The sequence below is a fragment of the Phyllopteryx taeniolatus genome, chromosome 14, assembly GCF_024500385.1.
Source record: "Phyllopteryx taeniolatus isolate TA_2022b chromosome 14, UOR_Ptae_1.2, whole genome shotgun sequence".
Classification (NCBI taxonomy): domain Eukaryota; kingdom Metazoa; phylum Chordata; class Actinopteri; order Syngnathiformes; family Syngnathidae; genus Phyllopteryx; species Phyllopteryx taeniolatus.
In genome coordinates this window covers 8,968,693-8,996,679 of record NC_084515.1, presented here as the reverse complement: position 1 = coordinate 8,996,679, position 27,987 = coordinate 8,968,693, and the positions used below count along the sequence as shown (strand labels likewise).

The following is a 27,987-nucleotide window of genomic DNA, read 5'->3' as shown; positions in this document are numbered from 1 at the left end:
AATCACGGGCCGCGAACCGCTACGACGTAATCCAGTCGCTTCCGGGCTGGAGCGCTCCCCTGCCTGACGCTAAAATGTATCATTTTACCCAATTTTATGCGGGTTTTAATTAAATCCTGAAATATTGACTTGAAGCCAGACACACGGTGCTTTTAGATGGCGTCAACATAATGTCGGAACTTCGCACTGAAGGATAGCAGGAGCCGATTCAATCCGGCAGAAGCGCAGGCGTAGCGGATGAGGTGAGAATGTATTGAAAGCTTTGCAATGTTGCCGATTGTTAGCAACCGGGATGCTAAATCACGCGGCACTCTGCGTATAAACCACTCGCTATCCCAAAACACAAACACGTTGATTTAATTATGTGCACTTAATAGATTGTTATTGCACCAACAGCTGCCGTGAGTGTGAATGGAAATCGATCAAAAGTGGCTTCCTCTTTTGCTAGCGTCTGTCCGACTCTGAGCTTGCGGCAAGCTTGGAAGCTGGCAGCTTAAAAAAAACAAAAAACAATAACAACAATGTAAACCTTATGTAGGTGGACGCCATGTATTGTAGTTTCACACTAAAACCACGTTTACCCACACAGGCTTTATCTGAGCAAATTGGTTATCGAAAATACTGTATGTGAGGGCAGCCTATCTGTCTGGAGTCATTTGTTGATCTCGTCAAGTGTTATCCGTGGGTCGTAAGGCCGAAAGTAATCGATACATAGACATTAAATAGTTGTCTGAGTTGTAACACACTATTTATTGCACAAATCTAATGTTGAAGGAAGTACACTTGTTTGAGTTAACAGACGTTAAGACCCACCATTACAGAAAGATAGTTTGCATTCTGTCATTTGTGACCGACCCTCTTCATTGTCCAGTGTTACATTTTGCTCTGCACTGTTAAATTAGTTTTGCTAAAACACCTCCCATTTGATAATTGAACCCCCATCTTAGCTGCACAATTCATTATACCTTTGTTTGATACTCTTCAGTAGCGGTTTCACAATTCATTGATTAATCAACTATTTTGACAATCAATTAATTGTTAAACAATACCAACTAAACAACAGTCGGTTTATAAAACGGTAATTGCGGAAACAAATATTTTGCAATTGACTTTAATAAAATATTTTTGAATTTGATTCATGGATGGAATAGGAGCGATATAATTATAATTTCTAAAAGTATTTAGTTCTGACACTGACAGCCCAAGTCTTTGGTGAATCTAACATGAAAGTGTGAGGAAGCCAGAGTACCTGGAGAAAACTCACAAAATCACAAGCGAGAACAATCAAATTCCACACAAAAAGGCCAGATCCCAGATCTGAACCCGCAACCTTAGAACTATTAAGCCGCTGTGCTAGCTACTATGTCACCATGATGCCTTTTGTGTTAGCCCTTAATCATAAGGGTCTCGAAGGGCTTTACAAGCCCACAGTTCACAAAATTAATGACACCCCCTGGTCTATTGGGCAAGGGAGACTCTTAGAAAATCTATTAAGTACCAGTGTGATGAGATTTGCCCCATATTACATTCTGTCAAAATGCTGAGTCTGGCTGGAGTGGCCACTTCAACCTGAATACAGCGCACAGAAACTTTTGAAAATTGGATGAAAGGTTTCGGAGAAATTTAGTTTTTTCTGTCGGAAAAAAATATCCTTGGCCGGCACGGAGGACGACTGGTTAGCACATCTGCCTCACAGTTCTGGGGACCGGGGTTCAAATCCCAGCCCCGTCTGTGTGTGTGTGTGTGTGTGTGTCCGCATGTTCTCGCCGTGCCTGGGTGGTTTTTCTCCGGGTACTACGGTTTCCTCCCACATCCCAAAAACATGCGTGGTAGGTTGACTGGGGAATCTAAATTGCCCATAGGTGTGAATGTGAGTGCGAATGGTTGTTTGTTTCTATGTGCCCTGCGATTGGCTGGTGACCGGTTCAGGGTGAAACCCGCCTCCCGCCCAAAGATAGCTGGGAAAGGCCCCAGCAGCCCGCGACCCTACTGAGGATAAGCGGTGAGGAAAATGGCTGGATGGAAAAATAGCCTTTTGGAGGAACGTTTTTGTTATAAAGCGCTACAGCAAATGAATGGATGGATATTAGTATTGTTGCCTTCGATCCCATCATCCCAATTGTCCAACAAATCTGCTCTAATAAATGTTGGTGACTGTGAGAAGGGGCTAAGAATAGATCGGAGGTGGGCTCCAGCCAGAAAAGGATTCATTTATCATTGTCTGTGGGTTCCTATAGAGTTTGCTGCTTTTCAATTTTTGCTAATGCAGGCTACGTTTTCTAAGGTTCATGTTTCTGTGATGCAGGTCGGGCTGACTCCCTTGCAGAAAGCAACCACAACCTCCAACCTTCAGCCACATCTGCAAGACTTATTTTTGCAGAAGTCTGCTTCTCCTCTTTGTGACTTTTTCCTCTTAAGATGAAGCTAAAGGAGGACATCAACCCCCTGCTCCTGCAGGTGTTCCGCTCTGTGGTCTGGGTCTACTCAGTGATCACCTTCATACCCTGGTACTTCCTCTCCGGGGCCGGCAACAACTTGGAACGGGCACGGCGCATCAAAGCGCGCTCAGTTAGCGGACACCCAGCCGGGCCGTACAGGGCCATCAACAGCCAACAGGAGCTGGTGGCGTGGCTGCTCCCAGGGGTGGACACGCTGGATAAAGTGTTTGAATATGCAGCCAAGAGGTTTCCCCAGAGGGACTGTCTGGGCACAAGGGAGGTGCTGAGTGAGGAGGATGAGCTCCAACCCAACGGGAAGATCTTCAAGAAGGTGAGACAACAACATCCATAACAGTGGTGCCTTGACATATGATTAATGCGTTCCGTGTCCACGCTTGAAACATTTGGATCGCACATCTTCTTTCCCTAATGAAATGAATGGCTATGCAATTAATCCGTTTCAGCCCCACATTGTGCTCCTTCTAGTGTGCACGCCTTGGCCACAAAAGGACGGTATAATACATACACACAGAAAGAAGAGTATCACAACTAAGTGACTCAGTAAGCTGCAGTACTAATATTAGTCGTTTTTCACAAATATATGCCAGTGAGTATTATATCGTTTGTCTACATGTGTTTGTATTTATCTATTGCGTAAATGGTTATAACTACCAGAACATCAATACTAGTTTCATTCGCCAGTCTATGACATTTTGCATTGTGTGTTAGCATTAAGCTAGCGGGATTCCCTTAGTTATGCAGTATAATTAAATATGCAATGTGATTTTTGTTTTATTTCATGTTTAAACTTCACATGGGAGTGGCAATAAACAGCTTGAAGTAAGCAACTGGCCTCTTTTTTTTAATAATTGTTGACTAGCTACTGCTTGTTGTGATGTTTGCTGCCACTCTTATTTTTCGTAACTCAAAATTTTCAACTTGACAAAAAAAGTTGGCAGAGCGACGGCTACATCTAAAAAAAGTCGGCTCACTTGTAAGTCGAGGTTGTATAGTAAAATCGAGGTTGTATAGTAAAATCTCCAAACACAATGGTTTCCAATTGGATAGATGACCTCCATTTTTGCTCATATTTTTATAATGTCCCCATATGAAATACAGTCTCTCCACGGTTTATGATCACAATGGTCCCGACATGTACTTTACAGTAGTAAGCTAATTTTCCGGTTCGATGGTCGATCACTTTTGTCCTCTTTGCAATTGCAAGTACTGGTCTGCACTGGCAACAGTACAAAAAGTCAAAGAAAAAGCAAAACACTTGTGGAGTAGATTCCTTTGCTGCTTACTGAGCTGAAGTCTCATGAGACCGCTCTCATGGTGATGATTTGAGTCAAGTTTTGGGGACATTTTTTTCCTGCAAATTTTGCTGGGTTTCCCAAAAAATGTACAATCTTAAGATCATAAAAAAATTGGGAGATTCCACTTTAATTCGCCATTGCCAATGTTTTCCACCATTTACATTGCGGTGCAATTAATTAGTAGGCTTATGCAAACAAAAAGAACACTGGGCTGATTTTCTACAAGCAAAAACAAAAGCAGTCTTGTGCACCAAGGACAGTTAGTGTAATAGTGGCAAGGGCCCTGCATGGGGCACTATTTGACAAGATATTAATAATGTTGCGACCAGCCAGCCTAAAAAGTCGAACGATTTATCAACTGTAGAAACATGCATAATTGCATCACTTGGATGCAAATCTGGCTGTTTCTTTATTGACTAAAGAGATGATGTGAAGACCTGAAGAGCAGTTTTACAAGCAAACAGCGCAGTTGTATGTTGTGTGTGCAGGTCATTCTCGGGAACTACAACTGGCTGTCCTACGATGAGACCTACCAGGCGGCCAGGACATTCGGAAGCGGTCTGGCGGCTCTTGGCCAGAAGCCTCAGTGCAACATTGCCATCTTTTGCGAGACCAGAGCCGAGTGGATTGTGGCAGCGCAAGCCTGCTTCATGTACAATTTCCCATGTGAGTGACATTTATTTCAACCCAGGGCATTAAAGTACTGTCTGATTGGTGATTTTTTTTCCTCCCTTATTTGACAGTCATCACATTGTACGCCACTCTCGGACCCTTAGCCATCGCCCACGGTCTGAACGAGACTGAGGTCACGCACATCATCACCAGTAAAGACTTGCTGCAGAGTCGTCTCAAGGTACCTGCCCTTATATTACTAGTTTGAAGGAAATCACAGTACGGTGAATCGTTTATTGTGGGGATATGTTTTAAAACTACCAGCGATAGATTAAAATCTGCAATATAGTCTCTATATATATATTAAAAAAATAAGACTGCATAAAAAAATAAATACATATAGCTTTCCCCCTCCCCAAATGCTTTAAACAATTCTACACTTTGCTGCAGAGTCGTCTCAAGGTACCTGCCCTGCCTGGAGACTCTATATTACTAGCTTGAAGGAAATCATCCATCCATCCATCCATTTTCTGAGCCGCTTCTCCTCACTAGGGTCGCGGGCGTGCTGGAGCCTATCCCAGCTGTCATCGGGCAGGAGGCGGGGTACACCCTGAACTGGTTGCCAGCCAATCGCAGGGCACATAGGAACAAACAACCATTCGCACTCATGCCTACGGGCAATTTAGAGTCTCCAATTCATGCATGTTTTTGGGATGTGGGAAGAAACCGGAGTGCCCGGAGAAAACCCACACAGGCACGGGGAGAACATGCAAACTCCACACAGGCGGGGCTGGGGATCGTACCCAGGTCCTCAGAACTGTGAGGCTGACGCTCTAACCAGTCGTCCACCGTGCCGCCTGAAGGAAATCACAGTACGGTGAATCGTTTATTGTGGGGATGTTTTAAAACTACCTGCGATAGATTAAAATCTGCAATATAGAGACTATATAAAAAACAAATAGACTGCATAAAAAATAAATACATATAGGTTTCCCCCTCCCCAAATGGTTTAAACAATTCTACACTTTAACTAATGAAAACACAGTTTTAAAAGTATTTTTTAGCACCTGATCTCACTCAGAAATGTGAGTTTTTGTATAACATCAATTTTTGGAAACAAAAAGAAGACTGGCTCTCACAGGTTTCCAAACAAGAGACAAAGTGTACTTGCCTCAAGGTGTTTGTTTATTTCTGCCAGTTGAACTTTACAAAAAAATTGACTTAAAATTAAAGAGGATCAAACGTATGTAAACATTTACGTGAATCGTATAGATCCGATGAGTTTTTCCTGGGGGGGGGTCATACTCCTTGAACGCTGGCAGCTAGATCCATTCCACATATCCGCCATCCACACACAGATTTAATTGTGAATATTACTCCACGGTGGACTAATATGTGGCCTGAGGTTCCGCCTGTGCGCTCGGGACCTGCTTTGGATAATTCACAGGAGTTTACAAGACCAGAAAATAACTTCCGTCACTTCTGCTGTTAAGCGGTAATGGTACTTTTATTCCGTTACAATGATCTAAATGTCACTCTCTACTTTTATTTATCAATTATTGCTTATTTATCAACTATTTCGGGCGCAAGACTACGACTTCGACTTCGGCATTGGGCGCTGTTTGCGTCAATCTAATTTAAGCGCCAGTCACTTTTAAGTCTAGTTCACTACTCAAACGACAGAAGTCACATGACCTCACACTGTGTTTTCCATTGGGCTTCTCGGACATAGGTATTCACACTAAATAAACCAGCCCCACTGATCGTCGTCCGTACGTGGCGGCCATGTTGGGAAGGTCGTCGTTACCATGAAGGCAACGCCGCGCTACTTGTTTACATATAGACCAACAAAAACAACAGCTTGTATTGTAGTATTTGTCTGGCACTATCTGCCCAAACGTGAATATTTCAGCTCACTTATAACTTGAGAAAACACCATTCAGTAAATTGCAGATGTTTTTTTTTGTAGTTTTGACTGTCACATCAGCCCGTGTCGTATTTGTTACACTTGTCTTTTGTATTTTCACGTTGAGGTGCTGGGGGTCGTGGCCCTGGTTGTGGTCCCAGCGGAACCGCAAAGCACACATCGGCGACAACAGTTGATCCGCCAGCACATCTTGTATTAATTGGGAAACGAGCCTCCAATTATCTAATTAGTTTACGGATGTTAATCTTAAATGTATTAAGCGACGGAGCGATGTTAGGGATTATGTCACAACACAGAATGAACTAACTTCAAAGTCAAACATGGCCCATAAAAACAGAAAAATATTAATATTTTCCTGGAGGATGCATTTGGGATTAGCCTTTGAAGTTGGTAATAGTGAAAAATGAAGTGAGAAACACAATGATTTTAGTCAATTCTTTTCCAGAATGAGTGCTTAAAGAGGAGGATGCTATTCATGTGGCACAGCTTGAAGCAGGCATCAGGTGCAGGTGGAGATGAGCCTGGCTCAAATTGGGGGCCAAAACAAAAAAGGAAATAAATGAGGCAAATTTAATTATAATTTTAAATTTGTACATCAACATGTACTTGAGCGGTGTAAATACATGTTTTTCTGCGTGAAGAAAATGTGTTTTATTTTGCCTTATTGTACTCTTCAGAGTCTTCCAGAATGCTTAATTTATGTTAAAATAAAAAAAAATCTCTGCGGGGACCACTTTACAATGTTTGTTTTTTTTGTCGCATTTTTCATGCCAAACCATATAATAACGAAAGTCTGCTCGCTTAATGCTAACATTTAATGCAAAACTCAATTGACTGGCTAATCGAAATTAGCAATGATGTTGAGGTAATTAAAAACCTTCAAAGAATTGCTACTTTACCACACACACAAACAAACCACACAACAAAACAATACTCACTGGTATATTATCTCTATTTAGTGGAAACAATGACTATTAGTGGAGTTTAGTTGGGGACCATATCTTCTTTGTCTGGTAGTTCTTCTACATTAGTAGTTCTTCGAATAGTTCTTATTCTTCTATATTATCTTCTCTATTTCTTCTATTTTTTGTTGTTCTTCTAGTAGTTTAGTTAGTGTTACCCGGCATGTTGGAGGACAACATGATACTACACTGAAGGCGTGCAACTCCACATTCAGACTGGCCTGCAGGCCTACACTCTAAAAACCATTGCTTAAAAATCTGCGATATAGCGTGGGCGCAAACAATGAACCGCAATATAGCGGGGGTTCAATGCACTAGTTTTAAATGAAATCAACATTTTGTCTTATTGCTTTGTTCCTCCCACCAGGCGATATTGTGCGATATTCCGAGGCTGCAGTATGTCATCGTGGTCGACAAGAAGCTGTCGAGCTGGCAGGACATCCCTAGAGGCATCACGATCCACAGCATGGATGCTGTTAAGGAGATGGGATCCAGGCCTGAAAACTGTGAGTGTTTGTGCAAACGGATTAAAAAGCTTTCTAATTTTGCAGGGGAACTGGTAGTACACTGATGGGGTGGGTGGGTGTGTAGGGGGCTAAACGCAAGGCCAACACCTTGATGTGAAAATGGATTTATGTGCATTGTAATATCAGAACGTATCCCCGCAATAAACGGGGGTTCACTGTATATGAATTTATGACTGCTACTTGTCATTTGAATAAGAAAACATGCACAAAATGGCTTCCGACACACTCACTCACGCATACTGTGATCAAGCATTTTTTATGAAACTCACACCTGCCATCTTGTCTGTGTGCGTTCAGTAGCGAGAGACCGCAGACAGCCACAGTCGTCGGACATTGCCGTCATCATGTACACCAGCGGCTCCACGGGCATCCCCAAGGGTGTCATGATCTCCCATGGCAACATCATCGCCGGCATCACTGGGATGGCAGAGCGAATCCCCAACCTCAAGTATGTAAATATTAAATTGACCATGAGGTCTCGAAGACTTCCTCAGTGGAATTACTGCCATCTCAGTGTCAGTGCTAAATGGCCTCCGATAATTACTGACAGTCACGTGTGGGCTTGGTGGCCATTAAACACACTAACACAATCCACGGTGTGGAAATAAGTATTGGGACTTATACAGGAAGGGAAAAGGAAATAAGATGCTCCATCCTTTGCTGCTAAAACAGGTTCCGGCTCTTAATGTAGATTTTGAAGGTGTTTCGTGGGGATGAGGCCAGGGCTCGCAAGAGAATACGAGATGAGTCTTTTATTAGCTGGAGGACTTATTTGTATGCATTTTTATAATAATTAGAATTTGTTTTGTCTTTTTAATTTCATAAGTAAACAATAACGATACAAAATCTGTGACATAGATTCATCTTTATTGGTCAAATATGTTACAAGACACACAAGGAATTTGTCTCCGGTAGTTGGAGCCACTCTAGTATGACGACAAACAGCCACTATGACAAAATATACATCCACCCATCCATCTTCTGTACGCTGTCCGCTTATACTCACTAGGGTCGCGGGCGTGCTGGAGCCTATCCCAGCTATCTTCGGGTGAGGGCACGTACAAACAAACAACCATTTGCACTCACATTCACACCTACGGGCAATTTAGAGTCATCAGTCAACCGACGACACATGTTTTTGGGATGTGGGAGGGAAAAAAACCACGCAGGCACGGGGAAAACCTGCAAACTTCACACAGGTGAGGCTGGGATTTGAGCCCAGGTCCTCAGAACTGTGAGGCAGATGTGCTAACCAGTCGTACATCGTGCTGCCACAAAATATACATTTAGGACATAAAAAAAAACACGTGTGGAAAGTCATTGAGCAATGAAAGTTTGCCACTAGTGTGGTGATACTGATAAAGTGGCAATTGTACAAATGATGCAGAGTCCTCAAGCATCCATCCATCCATCCATTTTCTGATCCGCTTATCCTCACAAGGGTCGCGGGAGTGCTGGAGACTATCCCAGCTATCATTGGGCAGGAGGCGGGGTACACCCTGAACTGGTTGCCAGCCAATCGCAGAGCACACATAAACAAACAACCATTCACACATAGGGGCAATTTAGAGACGTCAATTAACCAACCATGCATGTTTTTGGGATGTGGGAGAAAACCCACCCAGGCACGGGGAGAACATGCAAACTCCACACAGGCCGGGCCGGGGATTGAACCCCGGTCCTCAGAACTATGAGGCAAACGCTCTAACCAGTCGGCCGCCGTCCTCAAGCAATTTAGAGTGATTTAAAGTGACTAATAGTGCAATGATCTGGTATAGTGATGATTGTGCAAATGGTGCAGAGAGCTCTTAGACACATAAGTGGGCAGGAGTAATCAACAACAGTATGCAAATAATGCAGCGTGTTAAAAAAGTGAGCATACGGATAATGTCCCGACAGAGATGTGCAAAATGGCAATGAAATTGTAGGTCAACCTTTTTAACAAGTTAATGGCAAGACAGAGAATGACTAGTTTAAGAAAAAGAAGTAGTTTTAGCCTTAAAATGCCCATGTCTCACACTTTTAAACATTTAAAACACATTGTAAACATGTTTGAACACATAAATTGCAAGCATAAACTGCATAGAAAATATGAATAATGGAATGCAAAATAAAACATGTTTTATAGTTTAAGCCTTTAAATACCCCTCGTACACACTGTAATCACATTGAAATGTAATGTAATTACACTTTTGAAAAACATTTTAAGTGTACTTCAAGCAGTTTTAATATCAGTATGTTAACAATATTGTCTATGTACTGAGGCAATTATATTCACCAACAATTAATTAAAGTGAAGGCCAGTATTTGCGGAAATATGGTGAGTCATATTCTGTGCATATTCAGGAAACTAAGCAGCTGTTGTTTGTGTGTTGGCAGTGAAACGGACACCTACATTGGCTACCTGCCGTTGGCCCACGTTTTAGAGCTCAGTGCCGAGCTGGTGTGCATCTCTCACGGCTGTCGCATCGGCTATTCCTCCCCGCAGACTCTTGCCGACCAGGTCAGTGTACAAACGCACACTTGCCGCAGGTAAACATCGTATTTAGCAGATTTTACTGTCACGTGACAAAATGTGTTCTAAAGACACTGACAAGAGAGTTGATGTGATGTGCTGTTTAATTGTTGCAGTCCACCAAAATAAAAAAGGGAAGTAAAGGAGACACTAGCATGTTGAGACCTACACTCATGGCCGCTGTACCGGTGAGTCTTAGAATGCTGCATTTTCAGCATGCTGTATGTGAATTAAGTGTGAACTAATTAGCCTTCTGCCTGACCCACAGGAAATAATGGACCGTATTTATAAAAATGTGATGACAAAAGTGGAGGGCATGAGCAAATTGCAGAAGACGCTTTTTGTGCTGGCATACAACTACAAGATGGAGCAGATTTCCAAAGGCTACAGCACGCCTCTCTGTGACAGGTGACGCATGCTCGACACAATAACGCAGGAAAAAGATGCTCTGGCATTTGTTTTTCGTCACTGGGCAAATGCTCAGAATGTAACGAGCAATAGTTAGGATTAGTGTGCAGCTAAGAAAGTAATTGTTTACACAAGGCTGAATTTAACATCCTCCGTTTTAAGCTAATTTTAAAAAATAAAAAGTGTTTTAAATGGCCAAAACAACTTACTAACAGTACTATATGTAGTTTGAAATATTAAATGCCGCTCCCCACTTTTAGCACACAATATACCTGATACAAGTCACAATATGTAGTCAACATGAAAACCTTATCTTTCATGTTCTATAATACTGTGTTTCCCAACCTTTTTTGAGCCAATGCCCATATTTTACATTATAAAAACTTCACGGCGCACCAACAAACAAAAATAACAAAAGGTATATACTGAAATAATGATGACCTCATCTCAATTTACTTACTCTGTGTGAGATGTGAGCCTCTTTAGTTAAGCAAAGCTATTGTTCTGTTGTATGAATTGCAACGTGGATACACAGGAACATAGTACCTTCTGCCATCTAGTGGAAGAGCATTTAATGTTCTGCTTGTCACTAAACATTGCTGGCATAAATAGATGAAGAAAGAGCCATTATTTGTAGTAGATGAATAATGATTATTGGACAAATTAAGTGAAATTGGATAATTTCCCGTAGCATACCTGATTCTCCCTTGTCTTAAGTTTCAAGTTGGACCTTGAGTTGAAATTGGTGCATTGCAATGTGCTCCCTCAAACGTCTTCAGTTTGTTTAAAGTGCCGATGCTCGCTTCTTAACTGGAACATGAAAGAGGGAGCACATAATTCCTATCATGGCCTCCCTCCGCTGGCTGTCTGTGCACTTCAAAGCTCCATTTAGGACTGCTATTTGTTTTCAAGTGGTCTCGCCCCACCTTAGCTGCTCCATCCCTACGCTCTCATGTCACCTGACCAGCTGCTCCTGGAAGTACTGAAGTCCAAGAGTAAACTCACACAGGATGGAGATTTTTATCGCTGGTCCCAAACTATGGAAAGACCTCCCAGTCCAAATTAGACAGGCTCCCTCACTATCCCTTTTCGAAAACATTTGGGAATTACTGCTCAAATGGCTGATAGTTAACTTTCCTCTGGTCAGAATGGCTTTTTAACAATCATCACTATTTATCATGTCTTTTAGTCTAGTGTTCAAGCGGGTCCGGGCGCTGCTGGGTGGCAACACACGGGTGCTGCTCTCAGGCGGAGCTCCGCTGTCGGCCGCCACGCAGCGCTTCATGAATATCTGCCTGTGCTGCCCCGTGGGGCAAGGCTACGGGCTGACAGAGACCTGTGGAGCCGGCACCATCAGTGAGGGTAACTACAAAAATGCTGTTCGCTAGCATGAATCTCCTGCCTATTCGCGATTTGCTATTTACAAATGCACCTATTTGCATTTAAATTTTCTGTGACACCTATCCTTGGCTATTCACTGAAAATTTGCACATTTATGTGCGCTTTCTATAATGCACTAAGATGCCACAAGATGACGCCAACGCCCGGCTAATAGGAAGGTAGAAGTTGGTGTCAAGGAAGTATTGTTGAAGTTCTACATCTCGATTTATACACCACGAGCTAATTTGGGGAGGAGCTCAATTTAGCCTGAGTAGTTAGTGGACTCTTAAACAGGCATTTATTTTTAAGGGTAATATTGTAAGATAAGTTAGAAATATGTCTTTTGGGGATCATACTCTGTGGCATATTTACAGTTTAAATTTATCCCTGTCCCCCGCGAATAGTGGTTTTTACTGTATTAATATTTGGCAGTGAATGCCATCATTTACCATCTTTGTTGATATTTTGCAGTTTGGGACTACAGCACTGGACGGGTTGGCGCACCGCTTGTTTGCTCAGAAATTACGCTCAAGGACTGGGAAGAGGGTAAGTCCTGCAAAGCGACATGATAATCTAAGTTTCGCAGGTTTCCTCGTTCCGAAGATGCAACCCTGTGCATCTGTAGGTGGATACTACAGCACGGACAAGCCTAACCCGCGTGGGGAAATCTTAATTGGTGGACCCAACGTGACGATGGGTTACTACAAAAACGAAGACAAGAACCGAGAGGACTTTTTCGTGGATAGGAAAGGCCAGCGATGGTTCTGCTCCGGAGACATCGGAGAGTTTCACTCTGACGGATGCCTCAAGATCATTGGTGAGAAACCTATTAACAAGTAGGGATTGGCTTTACATTTAATAAAGTAAATGAAAATTAAATATTCAATTCATCAGTATTATTTTGAATGGGATAGGTGAATCTTTCTCTTAATAGAGTGCTGGCTTTAGATACGAGTTTAATTTGTTCTTTTCCCAGTGACATGAATAGAAATAACATTAATCCGTTCCAGCCTCTCCCCAAAAATGCTGGGTTTTTTTATAAGTCAAATACCACTCTATTAGAAGAGTTAAACTGTTTGCACATCGTGATTAATTGCGGCTCCTTCTGACTTGGCCACCTCGGGGTAGCAGATACAAACAATGAGTTTCACCACTACTGTTAAGTAACTCAGTAAGCTGCAGTAATATCAGTTTTTCGCAGAGGATAAAGAATATATGCCTGTAAGCATAGTTTGTCTGTCTACACCAACAACACGTACATCGTGCTGCACCGATTGTTCTAATATCCGTTGCCTCAAGCGTTATACCACCACTACAAAGATGCTATTTGTTAGACCTATGGTGTTTTATTTTGTGTGTTAGCATTAAGCTAAGCAGATATTTTCTAAGGCAAAGCTACGGGATTGTTTTAAATACACAATGTGTGAGTATACAGCCAATTGCAGGGCACACATAAACAAACAATCATTCGCACTCACATTCACACCTAGGGGCAATTTAGAGACGTCAATTAACCTACCATGCATGTTTTTGGGATGTGGGAGGAAACCGGAGTGCCCGGAGAAAACCAACGCAGGCACGGGGAGAACATGCAAACTCCACAGAGTGTAAGTTGTGTAAACTTCAACTGGGAATGGAAATAAATGACTTTATTTTGACTCTATTTTTTTAAAGAATTGTTCACTATCTGTCCAACTGCTGCTTGTTGTGAAGTGAGTGAGTTCAGTTTACTGTCATGTCCATACAGTGCTTGTATCGCAATTTTTGCTCGCAGGTCAAAGCAAAAAATCCTCGGAACCACAGTTCGTATCTCGAAAGAATCCTAAGTCAAGTCATTAGTATATCAAGGCACCACTGTATTTGTATTGCCTATTGCCATCTCTTGGTACCAAGGAACTATGAAATGAGGGGAGGAGTTTCATTTAGTCAGGTTATAGACCTCTCTAATAGAAAATCAGTGCTTTGCCGCCAACAAACCTTTTCAGTGCGAAGTCAATTACTCATGGCTTTCATTTCACCATCCAATTGAGGGACTTTTTAGGATAGTGATGTGTTATTTTTCCACAGACCGCAAAAAGGACCTGGTAAAACTACAGGCTGGCGAGTACGTCTCTTTGGGAAAAGTGGAGGCCGTTCTGAAGAACTGCCCACTCATAGACAATATTTGTGCCTATGCCAACAGGTAAAGTCCCTCCATGAAAGACCGCCATTACAGAGGCAGATTTTATTTTATTTTTACCATCTCTGTGTTGGTTTGCAGTGACCAATCGTACGTGATCAGCTTTGTGGTGCCTAACCAGAAACTGCTGATGGCGCTGGCGGAGCGGTTGCAGGTGCGGGGTACGTGGGAGGAGATTTGCAACAACCCCCAGATGGAGAAGGAAGTACTGCGCATCCTCACAGAGGCCGCTATCTCATGTAGGGCTTTTTTTTATCCTCTTCCCTAATCACAACAGTATATGACCAATAACAATAATAATCCAATACAAAGCATTCAGTTCTAGTTGACACACAAGATTGCCAAAAGCATGAATGTAACAATGTACTCTCTACATCATTGTATTTGGACTGCGAAAGCTTGCCCCAATTCCTTAACTTCTCTTCAAACTAGCCATGAAAATGTTAATAACCAAATGAGTAACTATGTAATATGTTGGGGCAATTATTATGGTCCCTACACAGAACATATCAGGTAGGGGACAAGAAGTGTAACTGCCTGAGCTGCAGGGTGTCAACAAAAACAGTGCAGCTCAGCTTCTGGCTAGCAGATGTCATGGCTAACCATGTTTAAAAAAATAATAAAGTAGCTTCCACCGACATTTAAAGCCAAAGCAATAACAAATGCCATTATTACTCTTTTCATAGAAAACAAATTTACAGTTTAAACAGCTTCTGTGGCATCCTGCATTTCCTAAAAAGAAACTATTGATGTTGCATCCTGTTTGTAATTGGTTATGGATGCCACAAGATTGTGGCAAAGCACTCAAAATGGACAGGCTCATAAAGCATCAACGCCATGCATCTAGTTAGCATGTGCACAAAGTGTGTTACATAAAGATGTATTCATTAATAAATTATTCAACACAAAGAAAGCCCCTTCACCTGAGCCTCATTAACATAATTAGCTAGCATACTGGATTAAATATAGCGCTAGGACTAACTGTCGTGACTTTACACATGGCAAAAATATATGTGCACGAGCACTTTCCACAAACGGTAGTTTTTCTATACATTTTATGCTTACAATTTTTGGCGTATGTTCAAAATTCTGTATTTTTACAATGTGTGACTAAAAACAGCCTCATTACCTTTTTAAGGCAGAGTAGTTCACACAGCTCATGCATTACATCTCATTAGATGGTTGCATGTTGCCATATTGTGGATAGTTGGTGTATGTTCATTAGACCATCGTGTTCACTGATCCTCTTGCTTTCTTTCCCTCACACAGCAAAACTGGAGCGGTTCGAGATCCCCAAAAAAGTCCGGCTGAGCGCAGAACCCTGGACACCAGAGACTGGCCTGGTTACGGATGCATTCAAACTGAAACGCAAAGAGCTCAAAACGCACTACCAAGAAGACATTGAGAGGATGTACGGAGGGAAATAACATGCACACGCACTTGCGCACATAACTAATACACAACTGGTTCCGAAGCCCCCCCAAAAGGTAAGCTTGGGGGTGGGTGCGTTATGCTTTTCATCCGCACACAAGACAGACCCCGGCAATGATCAAGACACAGAAAGAATCCAGCCTGTCCCTTCTACCTTCTATACAACCAGTGACTCGCACTCCCGAGCAGCTCTTAGTGATGGAGTTGCCGTGGCAACCAAGGCCACGCACGGACTTCTGCACGAAGGGAAACCAATATCAGCTTTGGATGTACATGGTTCAGCGTCTGCGGCCCTCCTATTTCTCGCTCCTCCTCGAGGCGCCCACTGCTGGTACAGCTTGGCCAAAATAAACTAGGGGCAAATATGGTCATATGAGCTGCACCTTATGGCAGGATCCCTTGTGGGTGTTTAAAACAGGTAAATATGGGGTTATAAAATCTTTTTTTTTTTTTTCCCCCCGTCTTTATCAACAGTTAATAGAATCACCAATAGTGAGTGAGAATGCAAAAGGTCACGGTTTCCCAACCTTAGCTGAGCCAATGCGCATATTTTATATTTGGAAAACACCAACAACACCACACAAGAATGACAAACAAAAAGTAATTGTGATTTTATTCGGTTCATCGTATTTTCACAAGAATGGCAAAAAAATTATAATTGTGATTTTATACGGTTCATCATATTTTTACCAAACAAAAGAAAATTCCAATTCGGTGGCGGTAAACAGTTACATTCCAGTTGACGGATATAAGTGTCCACGGCAGTGAATGAGTTAATTGGTCCAAAAACTATTTACTACTACTAATATATTTTTGTTCCTCTATCTATGCCCACGACATAAAGTGACAGGCAGAACAATTAAATGGTCGTTACACTTTTTACCCACTTTTTGTGATGTTATTGCTCAGGTGTGCTGTATTTTTATAATGTAAAATATGTGCTTTTGCTCAAAGGTTGGGAAACACTACACTGGCTTAACAAGTTTATGAAATAAGCAGTTCATTAGTTATTAGTTAGTATAAAGAATTTCAGGGTTCTTGCTCAATACTGGAATGATTCTTTTTTTAGTTTCCTAGTAGAGTCCAGATTTTTGTGCCCTTTTGTTGCTTGTCTTTTTTTTGTTGGTGGAGAAAGTGTTGCAAAGCCATGAGAGATCAGTCGGATGTTTTTATGTATTCATTGGAGGGTTTTATTCTTTTGACGTGTATTTTTTTTAATCACTATTTTCTGTGATTGTGTTTTGTATGTTTCCTTCCCCAAATGACTCAAAGATGACTGAACAAATTTTTATACTCATCCCAAAGTTTGTTTACTTGAGTACGCGTTTACCGATTTGACAACAGCCTTCTTGTCTACTTGGCGTCCACTTGGCTCTCGGGTCTTTGTGGTGTCGGTTTTGCACCTGTGTGCTGCTAGTTTGATTCCACTCCAATATGAGAAACCCCGTCTAGACGGTTCAGAAACTATGGCGTCACGATGTTACTCTTGTCATGATGCGCCCTGTCGGTTGAGGCTTACATAGTATTTATCTTCCTCTCTCGCTGTGATGTGCACTTGACAGGTTGGGACTGATTAACGTTATCTTCGCATCATGATGCGCCTTGTCGGGTTGCAGCTAACTTAATGTTATAGTCGTCTCGCCATGATGCGCCTCATCGGGTTGCGGCTAACTTAATATTTTGTGTTCCTCTCATCATGATGCACCTTGTCGTAATGCAACTAACTTATTCCGTTAACGTTCTTCTCATTATGATGCGCCCTGTCGGGTTGGTGAAAACTTACTATCTTCGCGTCATGAAACACCTTGTGGGGTTGATAGTTTAGGTCCCTCTCGTCATGATAGACCTTGTCGTGACATGACTAACTTACTACGTTCCATTCCTCTTGTCATGATGTTCCCTGTCGGGTTCTGGGTAACTTAATTTTATCGTTCTCGTAACGATGCGCCCTTGTCGGAGGGACCAACTTACTGTGTCATGTTCCTCTTGTCATTGTGCACCTTGTTGAGTTGTGGGTAACTTATGTTATGCTCTTTATCATGGGGCGCCCTGTCGAGTTGTGGCTAGTTTCTTATGTTATGTTCTTCTCGTCATGCTGCGACTAACTTACTACGCTATGTTCCTCTCATCTTAATGCGCCTTGATGGGTTGCGGCTAAGTTTACCTTCCTCTCATTATGATGCCCCTTGTCGGGATGTAGCTAACCTGTTCTAGCTTCCTCTCATCATGTTGCACCAAGCTTATTAAACTGTTCATTGCTTCATGATGCGCCTAGGCTAGTTGCGACGAACTTAACTATGTTAGGTCCCTCTCATAATGATGCGCTGTCAGGTTGCAGCTAACTTTTGTCATGGGTTAACCTGTTGGGTTGCAGCTAACTTACTGCATTATGTTCTCGTCATCATGATGCCCCCTTGTTGAGTTCCGCCTAACTGGGTTTATTTTCTGCTCGTCATGGTGCACCCATTCAGCTTACTATGCCGTGGCGAGCTGCAACTAACTTACTATGTTCCTGTCGTCATGATGCGCCTTGTCGGGTTGCGGCTAACCTATTTTATCGTCCTCTCATCATGGTACACCCAGTTGGGTTTTGGCAAGCTTACTATGCTGTGTTCATTGCTTCAAGCTGCGCCTTGGTTAGTTGTAACTAGCTTAATATGTTAAGATTCCTCGTCATGATGCGCCTTCTCGGGTTGTAACTTAATTGTTGTATTCTCATCATGAAGCGTCTTGTCAGGTTGAGATTAGATTGCTGTTATGTTGCTCATCTTCATGCACCTTGTTGGTTTGTAGATGACTTACTATGTTATCTGTTCCTTGTCGTGATGCATCTTTACAGGTTGTGACCATTTTACTACATTGTGTGCTTCTAGCCATGAGGCGCCTTTCCAGGTTGCGGCTAACTTATCTTAAATTCCTCTTGTCATAATGTGCTTTGTTAAGCTGCAGCTTCACCACCAAACTATATTCAAGTCATGATGCACATTGTCACATTGTGGATAACTTTCTTAGATTCTTCTCGCCATGATGGACCTTGTGGCGTTGCTGCAAACTTGCAGCATGAACAGTTCTCTTACCACCACCAAAATATTTGAGTTAAAGTTACCAATAAAGCAATTCAGCATCATTTAGCTCACATTCAATGGGATAACACCAGTAATATCTTGTAGCATAAGTGTTGAATGGATGTCTCCAAGGGAATGTACTGTAGTTAATTTGCCTTTCCTTTGTTGCCTCCCACATTTTCTTTTTATTTATACGTTTATACTCTCTCCTCATGCATTTTTTTTTACCTGTGAATATAAATAATACAAATGATTGTGCAATATTTATATGCAAATATTAGTCTGAATTGCATAGGAAGATTTCAAAAGAGAAAAGACAGCATCCCCTCCATGGAACTTTTCAAAAGTCAGTTCTCAATCAGTGTAATAGATGTCCAGTAGTATGACAGAAACACGTAGAAGTAAGGGGAGGATGGTAAAGAGACTGAAAAGCACATGTAGCTGTGTCAGTGTATTTGAAGACTTGAAGGAATGGGCATGATAATCAATGAATTAATCGTTAAATTAATTATTGATTAATCTTTTCACGACTCTTCCACACAGCATTATTCTGCTTGATACGACACTGACGTGGAAAGAAATGGAATCGATGCCCATCCCTAGTTGAAAGTCAAAATCGGCGTTGTAGAAATCGCATGTGCACAACGGCACCAAACCGTATAGAGTACGTTATTAGGCAAGAGTGATACCAAATGAGCATCGTGAGGAAATAAAACAATCGATATCCTTGATATCCGGCTTTGTCCTCACTAGTACGACAATTCCGCACACTAGTAAAACCACTGTCTTTACTAGCAATGCTTTTTCCACTACCCTATGACATTTTTGCACAACTATGGCATACTAGTAGGAAAATGATGTTACTAGTGAGGCAAAACAGTGCACTAGTTCATGCATACTAGTACTACTAGTCAAGTGCTCGATAGTAGAATTTTATGTCATGAATAGTACTAGTAGCACGCAGTTGTCAACAGTTTTGCCTCACTTGTAACATCGTCCTACTAGCGTAAGGTGTTCTACTAGTGAGGCTACTAGTACATGGACCTAAAGCTGGATATCAAGGACAGTGGATAAACCCTCAAGCGGCTTCCCATACACTCCTATATATTACTGAAATAATCACTTGTGTGGTGTGAATTTTATTTTTATTTATTTTTTAAAATCAGACTTCAAGTATCATTGAAAATTCATGTGATACTGTGCATTGTGTATATATATATATATGTATGTATATATATATATATGTATATATGTATATATATATGTATATGTATATATATATATATATATATATATATGTATAAGTATATATATGTATATATGTATATATATATGTATGTATATATATATATGTATGTGTATATATATATATATATATGTATTTATATATGTATATATATATGTATGTATGTATATATATATATATATATATATTTATATATGTATATATATATGTATGTATGTATATATATATATATATATATATATTTAAATCCATGTATACATTATTAATTACTGTAGTTTTGTGGTGATATTTTTCTGTGTGGCATCAATGCCAGGAATGTTTTCTCGCTCTCCCTTACCCCAACTCAAATCCATTGAGTTCACTGAGGGACGGAACTTTTTAACAGCCAGGAATGGAAATTCTGCTTGTATATTTTTGCTTGTATATTCTTGTTGCCTTCTGACACGTGAGCTTGTCTTCGGGGCTCCTACGAATGTGGCATCACAAGACCAGTACTCCTCTTGCACCCTTCCATTTCATAAATATACTAAAAGCTATAGTGCCAAAACACAAATAAAACTCATTTCATTAATATAATTTCAAAGTCACTGGACAACATTACCCTTAAATATAAATATGGATTATTTGATTTTTTTAAAAATGCACATGCAGCGAAGACGCTCCACTAATCACTGGTTAAACTTAGCTCCTTCCTGGCATACAAAGTTTCGTAATTTGTAATTGACACCCTCCTAAAAGGCTTAGTAATTACCTATAGATGCCGCAACATGGCGGCAAAGGACCATTTTGGTCTAAATGAACCTCCTCAACTCACTTTAAATCATCTCTCTGACAACAAGATGCCGCCAGATGGCAGATACGCAATTCTGTTATTGCTTTGAATGGGGGAATTTTTAAGCAAATTTTTAAATGTTGAGTAACGAAGATACGGGGATTCACTCTACTCCCTTGAGACAAATTCCTTGTGGCTTCCATGAGCATTAAAGATCCCTGCAAAAAAACAAGTAGTAAATAACTGGATAGGTTCCCCCAAAAATGCAATTAAGTAGTGAATAAGCAGAGGTTTGCTGTACAGTGTTTAGTAGTCATCTTTCTTACTGACTGAGGGGTGGTGGGGGCCTTCAAGCAAGTGTCTCCTTCCTCATCTCTGTCAGTTGGCCTTGAATATTATGTAATAAAAAATTTTTAAAAGTTTGTTGTAAAGTTGTGCACTCTTTACAAGTATGACCAGCCCCTTAGATTCCGATCACCCTGAAACTCGTGTTCCTATGGCCATCGGGGGGGGGGGGGGGTTGCGCATGCCTGCGTGTATCCAGTATACCAATGCTAAGAGAACGCACTACAAGAAGCATCCTTTAATCAGAGCTAATAGAATCTATCAAATAGACAATTATTTCATTGAAAAAGCACACTTTTTGTGATAGGAATTTAGGAAATCTTTGATGATGGATAGTGAGTTGCAGCTGAAGATGTTTTTAAATTGTATTATTAATTTAAGTGGTTAGGACAAATAATAGTCGAGTAATACAGTAAGATAAGCAGATTTTATCTGAATGTTTATATTAACACAAACATATCGTCCCTGTCAGGAGGAATCCTTGCTTCTCCAAAATCACTACTTTTCAGGGAATTTAAAAAAACGCCATCTTCCTTGAGTTGCCAAACACTGCATCGTTCAAGTTGGTATTTTATCTTATATTGATGTAAAAAAAACAAAAAAACGTTGCGCACCAACATTAACAACACCAATCCAAAATCAGACTAAATCGCAAATTTAATATGCTAAAAAAAATGTCTGTGCTCACACTGACCTCCCGACCAGACGGAAAGCCTCTAATACGTCACAAAAGCGGACAACGGTGGTTACTGTATGTTCCCAAACTCCTTTTAAAGGTCTTACAGTCATGAATGATGCAATAAACAAAAGAATGAGCTGACTAAGCAGTATAAATAGGCTTTGTGGCTGGTGCTTCCTTCTGCACTGAAGCATTAAGAGCTATTTATTTTAACCAAAACAGGCTTCATCAAGTTTATCCAATCTATTTTCACTCATTGTCTAAAGCATCCAGATTTTCAATCTTGAGGCGTTATAATGCCACACGGCTTCCACAGAGTGAGAAGTGGAAGAGGTTTTGCGACACTGCTCAGGCAATTCTAGTGCCCAAGTTAATACCTAGCTTTGTTCCGAAGCTATTTCCAACACTTTAAATTGGTTGATAATGCGTAAAAACAACAGACGACGTGGGGTTTTCGATTTGTGAAAAAAATACGAAAATGACCACATTTTGACATACCAGGTTTCCGCCCGACAGTAACGATATTTAAATAATATTATGAACATTGTTACATTTTATTTATATTTAATTATTATGAACCTAACCCTACTATTAACCTATTTTTAAAAATAATTTAAAAATTTGTCCATAAAAGCTTATAGAACCCTAAAGGCTTGCATTTTTTCCATCCATCCATTTCCTGTACCGCTTATCCTCACTAGGGTCGCGGGCATATGCTGGAGCCTATCCAAGCTGACTCTGGGCGAGAGGCGGAGTACACCCTGAACTGGTTGCCAGCCAATCGCAGGGCACAAATGGACAATTACTCGCACTCACATTCACACCTATGGGCAATTTAGAGTCTTCAATTAACCTACCATGCATGTTTTTGGGATGTTGGATGAAAAATGAGTACCCAGAGAAAACCCACGCAGGCATGGGGAGAACATGCAAACTCCACACAGGCAAGGCCGGATTTGAACCCGGTTCCTCAGAACTGTGAGGCAGATGTGCTAACCAGTCCGTCACTGTGCCGCCCAGGCTTGCATTTGATTAAGAAAATACCATCAAAATTACTCATTTAAATTATTCAATACAGTTATTACGTCTGTAGCTGCAAAACTGAATTGTTCTCTTAATATGAATATTAAGTCATATTCGTTATTTACAGTTAGTACAATTGAATATTTTAATTTAAATGATCAAATATGAGCATAAAAGTAAGAAGTAATAAAAAAAATTCAACCCTTTTCACCACTGACATTTTCCCTCAAAACATTTAATTTCAATGGCATTCAGGGTTAAATATGGTATTTATGTTTCTGGCATTAGGATAATGAGGGGGTCCTTGGAAAATAATATTTTTTTAAGGGGTACCTGGACCCAAAATGTTTGAGAACCGCTGCTCTAAATTGCCTATAGGTGTGAATGGTTTGTTGATGACCAATCAAGTGTGTACTCTGCTTCTTGCCCAGAGTCAACTGGGATGAGGACAAGCGCTATAGAAAATGACTGGATGGATGTTTTAACATTAGGTCCTGTGAGGCCTGGATATGGCCCCCTAACTTTAGGTTCGCCACACGTGCTCTAAACTATCCTCTTTCTTCCTTCACCATCCAATCCTTCTGCATAGTGCTCCCCTCATTAGCAGCACACATGAAGCTGAGTGAGTGCACCACAAAGACAGCAGGGAGCAGGAAGGACATCCTCAATATTGAATGAATGCGGTCGCTCTGTTTGCCATCCCACTACTAATGTAACGAGGCCAACTCTCTCACCGTGTCCTTTCTCTCGCACTGACTCAAGAGGTGCTCGATGCGCACGCGCCACCTTGAGCCCATCTTGGAGTTTACCCAAGGATGGCTCCACAAAAGCGGGTGGGTGTCAGCTGCAGGAAATAATAATTAAATCCGGGGGCTCCAACAATGGTCGAACCGCCAGACTGAGGCGCATCAGAGCAAAGGGATAGACTGGGATTAGTGAGTAACAAGTGCCAATAAATTGGAGAGCAGAAGTGATCTTTCCACTGGCTAGCGGACTAAAGTACAAGCCCTAAAATCTGAAAATATTCAGCATTATGAACACACATGCAGGAAACAAATTGAAGTCTTCAAATACAGTGGTGCTTTGAGATACAAGTTATTTTGTTCCATGACCCTCCTCACAGGGCTTGTATCTCAAATCATTTTTCCCAGTTGAAATTAATGGAAATGCCATTAATTCATTCCAGCCAACAATGAAAATGTTTTTTTTTTTAACAAGCGTAATAGCATTCTATAGTATTGGACTTTATAAAAACATACTGTAATACTAAAATTTAAAAGAATGTAAAGTTTGCATTTTTTTTGCTTTAATTCAATGTGTATTTGCTGCTCCTTCTGGTGTGTGCACCTTGGCCACCTGGGACAGTATAATACAGAAATACATGTATACATGGAGACAATCACAATTGCTCAGTCAAATGTGCTGTTAGTCGTTCTTTGTGGATGATAAATAATATATGCCTTTGAGTATTGTTATGGTTATAACATACAACACTGATGCGATTTGTTAGCCTGTCCATGGCGGTTTGCATTGTTTGTTAGCATTAAGCAGACTTTCATAAAGCAAAGTAAGTGTGGTTATGTGGTAAATACACTAATTCTTTTTGTCTTATGTTTTGTACTTGTATATGTACTTCAACTGGAAACAGCTTGAAGCCTCTTTTTTTCCCATCGTATCTAAAATTTTGCTTGCAAGTCAAAGTAGAAAAAATGTTCAGACAACGGTTTGTATCAAAAAACTCTTGAGTAACTGATATCTCAAGGTACCACTGTATTGGTTTTGTTGAGTGGTCGTTGTCATGGTAGTACCTTTACACAAGTGGTAAAGAACGCAACCTGACGCCCCACCCAAATATGTAAGTAGCACACTACTATAAAAATTTAAATCTAATCAAGATGAAATATTTCAACTCAAAGCAAAATACGCTTGGTCTTTTTATCCGCCAAGATATTACTTCACAACAGCCAATTTTTGTCTTTTTTTTCCTGAAAATCTAAGGTATTAGAAGTTGTTATTGAGACTGTGTTACTGGTATTAAGAAATATCACAATTCTATAGGAGTAGTTAGTATAAAGACACTAGTTTTAAAACATTGGTGGGGTTTTTGGAGGCGAGCTATGTTTACTAGTTTAAAGTAATTCTTCTCAGATTTTCCTGTTCTACTGACATTTAATTTTGCTTAGATGAAGTAATATATTCCTTATTTCATTACTTTTTTTAAGACTAGTTTTTGCAGTGCAGTGATGTTATGAACAGGTGCATGGAAATAATAATTCCCATGATTTTTGAAATTATAGTTTTCCTTTCAGGTTGTGCCAAAGTGACCTTTGGCTGTGCCCTGCCACACCATGCCAGGCACTGGCTATTGCCCCAGGCCAACTGAAAGGTGCGAAAACATGTGAGGTCGAGGTTGATATGCTTGAGCCAACATGTAAGGAGGAGCAGTGAGGATGAAGAGACCGCTAGAGGGGAGGAACCGATACGTCTGGTCGATGACTCACCGATGCTGGGTATTTTTAGCATCATTGAAGGGGGGGCTTGGAAGGTGGAGGACAGCATCATAACGCGGCCAACAGGGAGTGGAGCGGAGGAATGGATGGATAGAGGCCAAAGAGCAGGCAAAGTGAAGGAAGGTGGGTGTGGATGAATGAAAATCCGTTGAGGGCTGAGAGGATGAACTGCCGAGAAAGACGAGGACTGACTCTAATAGGAAACCATGCAGGAACAAACATCTACTGGGTGTGCCAAGGATGTGGATCCAATAAAATTAGTATAGTGATACATACACTGTATGAGCTGTTTCAAATACATGAGTGCCTTGAGGTACAAGTGACCCGACACGAAATTTCTGAGAAGCGAGCCGTCGATTGGACAATTTTTTGCTTTTACTTGTGAGCGACAATTTTAGCTACGAGTGCTGTATCGTGGCACCTAACGCAACTCCGCTTACTTCACAACAAGCACCAGTTTGGCATAGTGAACAAATCTTCAAAAAAGAGGTTTCAAGCTGTTTAAGGTCCCTCCCAGTTAAAGTTTACTGTCAAACTAAGCATGAAGACAATTTACACATGTATTCAAACGAACTACAATAACTTTGCTTTAAAGTCTTCTGCTTTAATGCTAACACCAATTGGGAAATTCCATAGACGGGCTAACAAATAGCATCTGTGTGGCGGTATTATAACACTTTAAGGAATGGATATTTGAACACAAATAGAGCAGCACGACAACATAACAATACTCAGGCATATATTCTTTTTCCTCTGTGAAAAATTAACAATTTTACTGCCTAAGTCCTCGATTTACGAACGAGTTCCGTACCTATGCTGGCGAAGTAACCCGAATTTCCGCGTAAGTCGGATTTCACTGTTAAATTCGAAATTTACGTCGAAATACTTCTGTTACGGGTATTGTCCCACGTGATTGTGAGAGGAAGCTCAGTGTGTGTGGGCGTGTGGGTCGATGTGTGAGTGAGACGGGACTGCGCAGCCGTCATCCGGGCGAAGTGTAGTGACGGCGACCGGGGAAGAGTAGCGATTAGCGGAGGACCCGTTGACGTTGAATGTGCAGAGGAACTAATAAAGCCATTAAAGCAGCAAATCAGTGCTTCGTGCCTTTATTGTTGCCGCCACCCAGCTCAGCTGTGCAACAAGAAGGGAGTTAAGCCCGAGGAGGACAACCTCGGCCCTGGAGAAGGCGTCTCCCGACCACGGTCACCTGACCGTAGCAGGAAAGGTTAACACTTCGTATAAAGAAACTAAAATACATTAAAATAAAAAGCAGAAACACTATGGTGCTGGGGAGAACATGGCGGATGAGGCATGGGCGTTGTAAAGTCGACACGTCGTAGGTCGAGTACGTCGTAACTCGAGGACTTCCTGTACACTGTATATAACCTTAATGAGGATAACTTCTATACCACTGCAAATTATAACCACAATAATACACATATTGCTAAATTCATACCTCTGTGAGAGTGTCGATCAAAACTGAACATTAATATCTTTGTCATTTCTAATCTAAATCCACATGATGGTGCGTTCACTTGCTGTTATAAATAAAATGCATTTATGAATTTCCATTTTCTTGCACTGAATGACAGCGTACGTTCTAATGATGTTCCCTTGGCGTGACATCGCATCGTGCCTGTGCCGCTCCAATGACGTCAGTGTGTGTGTGCGTCACATTGCCTCTCCCGCCGCCCTCCCTCGCCCTTCATAGACACCAGCATAATGTGTCTCTGCTCGTACACAACAGCGATACTGTTGAAAGGGATGAGCCAGAGCACCGAGGAGAGCGCCCGCCCACGTGCATCCATGAAAAAGAAGGAAAAAATCCATGTGAAGGAGCAGCATAAGAGACATTTAATGTGACAAGAAGCCATTAAGAACTAATTTGTGCAGTCAGATCTTTAACAACCCCCTATTATGGACCATGTAAACTAAAATAAACCAATAATAGACTAGCACTCTGTAGAGCGTGGACGCAAACAGAAAAAGGAAATAATAAATGCTAAAATAATGGAGATTGGCGTTTGTATGTCCACCTCTGAATAGAATTTTTTTTTTTTTTTTTTTTTTTTTTAAACAACAAAATGAAGGTTTTGGAGTGGCCAAGTCCAAGTCAGGTCTTAATCAGACAGTTGTAGTAGACTACAAGTAGGCTAGTTAGTCGACGAGGAGTCTTACACTAGTTTCAGTAGACTGTGCAAATAGAAGAAATAAAACTCTGGACCTCCTGTATGCCCTGTGTGAAGGGAGCATACGACTGTTCTTCTCTTCCGACTCTGAAATATGATCTCTACTTCATAAACCTTGAGAACACCAACTGTAACACTTTGTTCTAAAGATAGAGAGCCTTTCCCAAAAAAATTGAATATCATGGAAAAGTTTATTTATTTCCATAATTTCATTCAAAAAGTTCAACTTTCATAGATTATAGATTCAGGGCCCACAGGCTATAAATGTTTTAAGTGTCACACACTAATCATCCACTAAACTCACAGCACCTGCACAGGTTTCCCCAGGTGTCATTAAATTGCTTCAGTTTGGTTCCATTGTCTCAGTTGGGTTCAATATGGGGAAGACTGCAGACTGGACAACTGGCCATCATTGATACTCTTGTGGGTAAGCCACAAAGGTTCATGGCAAAGCAAGCTCGCT

At 41.1% G+C, this 27,987-nt stretch overlaps 2 protein-coding genes across 5 annotated transcripts in view; one reads left to right on the top strand and one right to left on the bottom strand.

The window, feature by feature from the left end:
- Window positions 1-27,987, bottom strand: part of pax3a (paired box 3a) — an 83,788-nt gene that overhangs the window by 51,588 nt on the left and 4,213 nt on the right. The window lies entirely within an intron of this gene.
- On the top strand, window positions 13-27,353 carry acsl3b (acyl-CoA synthetase long chain family member 3b). Of its 4 annotated transcripts, XR_009791746.1 has the most exons (16): window positions 14-242; window positions 2,306-2,769; window positions 4,243-4,420; window positions 4,498-4,607; window positions 7,623-7,761; window positions 8,080-8,230; window positions 10,162-10,285; window positions 10,414-10,485; window positions 10,566-10,705; window positions 11,895-12,067; window positions 12,557-12,631; window positions 12,711-12,902; window positions 14,153-14,267; window positions 14,346-14,503; window positions 15,534-16,113; window positions 25,135-27,353. XR_009791746.1 is itself a non-coding variant. In XM_061797180.1 (15 exons), the coding sequence occupies exons 2-15, from the start codon at window positions 2,419-2,421 to the stop codon at window positions 15,689-15,691; spliced, it is 2,133 nt and encodes a 710-aa protein (XP_061653164.1). In that variant the 5' UTR covers window positions 13-242; window positions 2,306-2,418; the 3' UTR covers window positions 15,692-19,013. The 4 variants fall into 4 exon arrangements, 3 of the variants coding, with proteins under 3 accessions (XP_061653164.1, XP_061653163.1, XP_061653165.1); XM_061797180.1 differs by lacking the exon at window positions 25,135-27,353 and having other exon boundaries at window positions 13-242; window positions 8,083-8,230; window positions 15,534-19,013; XM_061797179.1 differs by lacking the exon at window positions 25,135-27,353 and having other exon boundaries at window positions 15,534-19,013.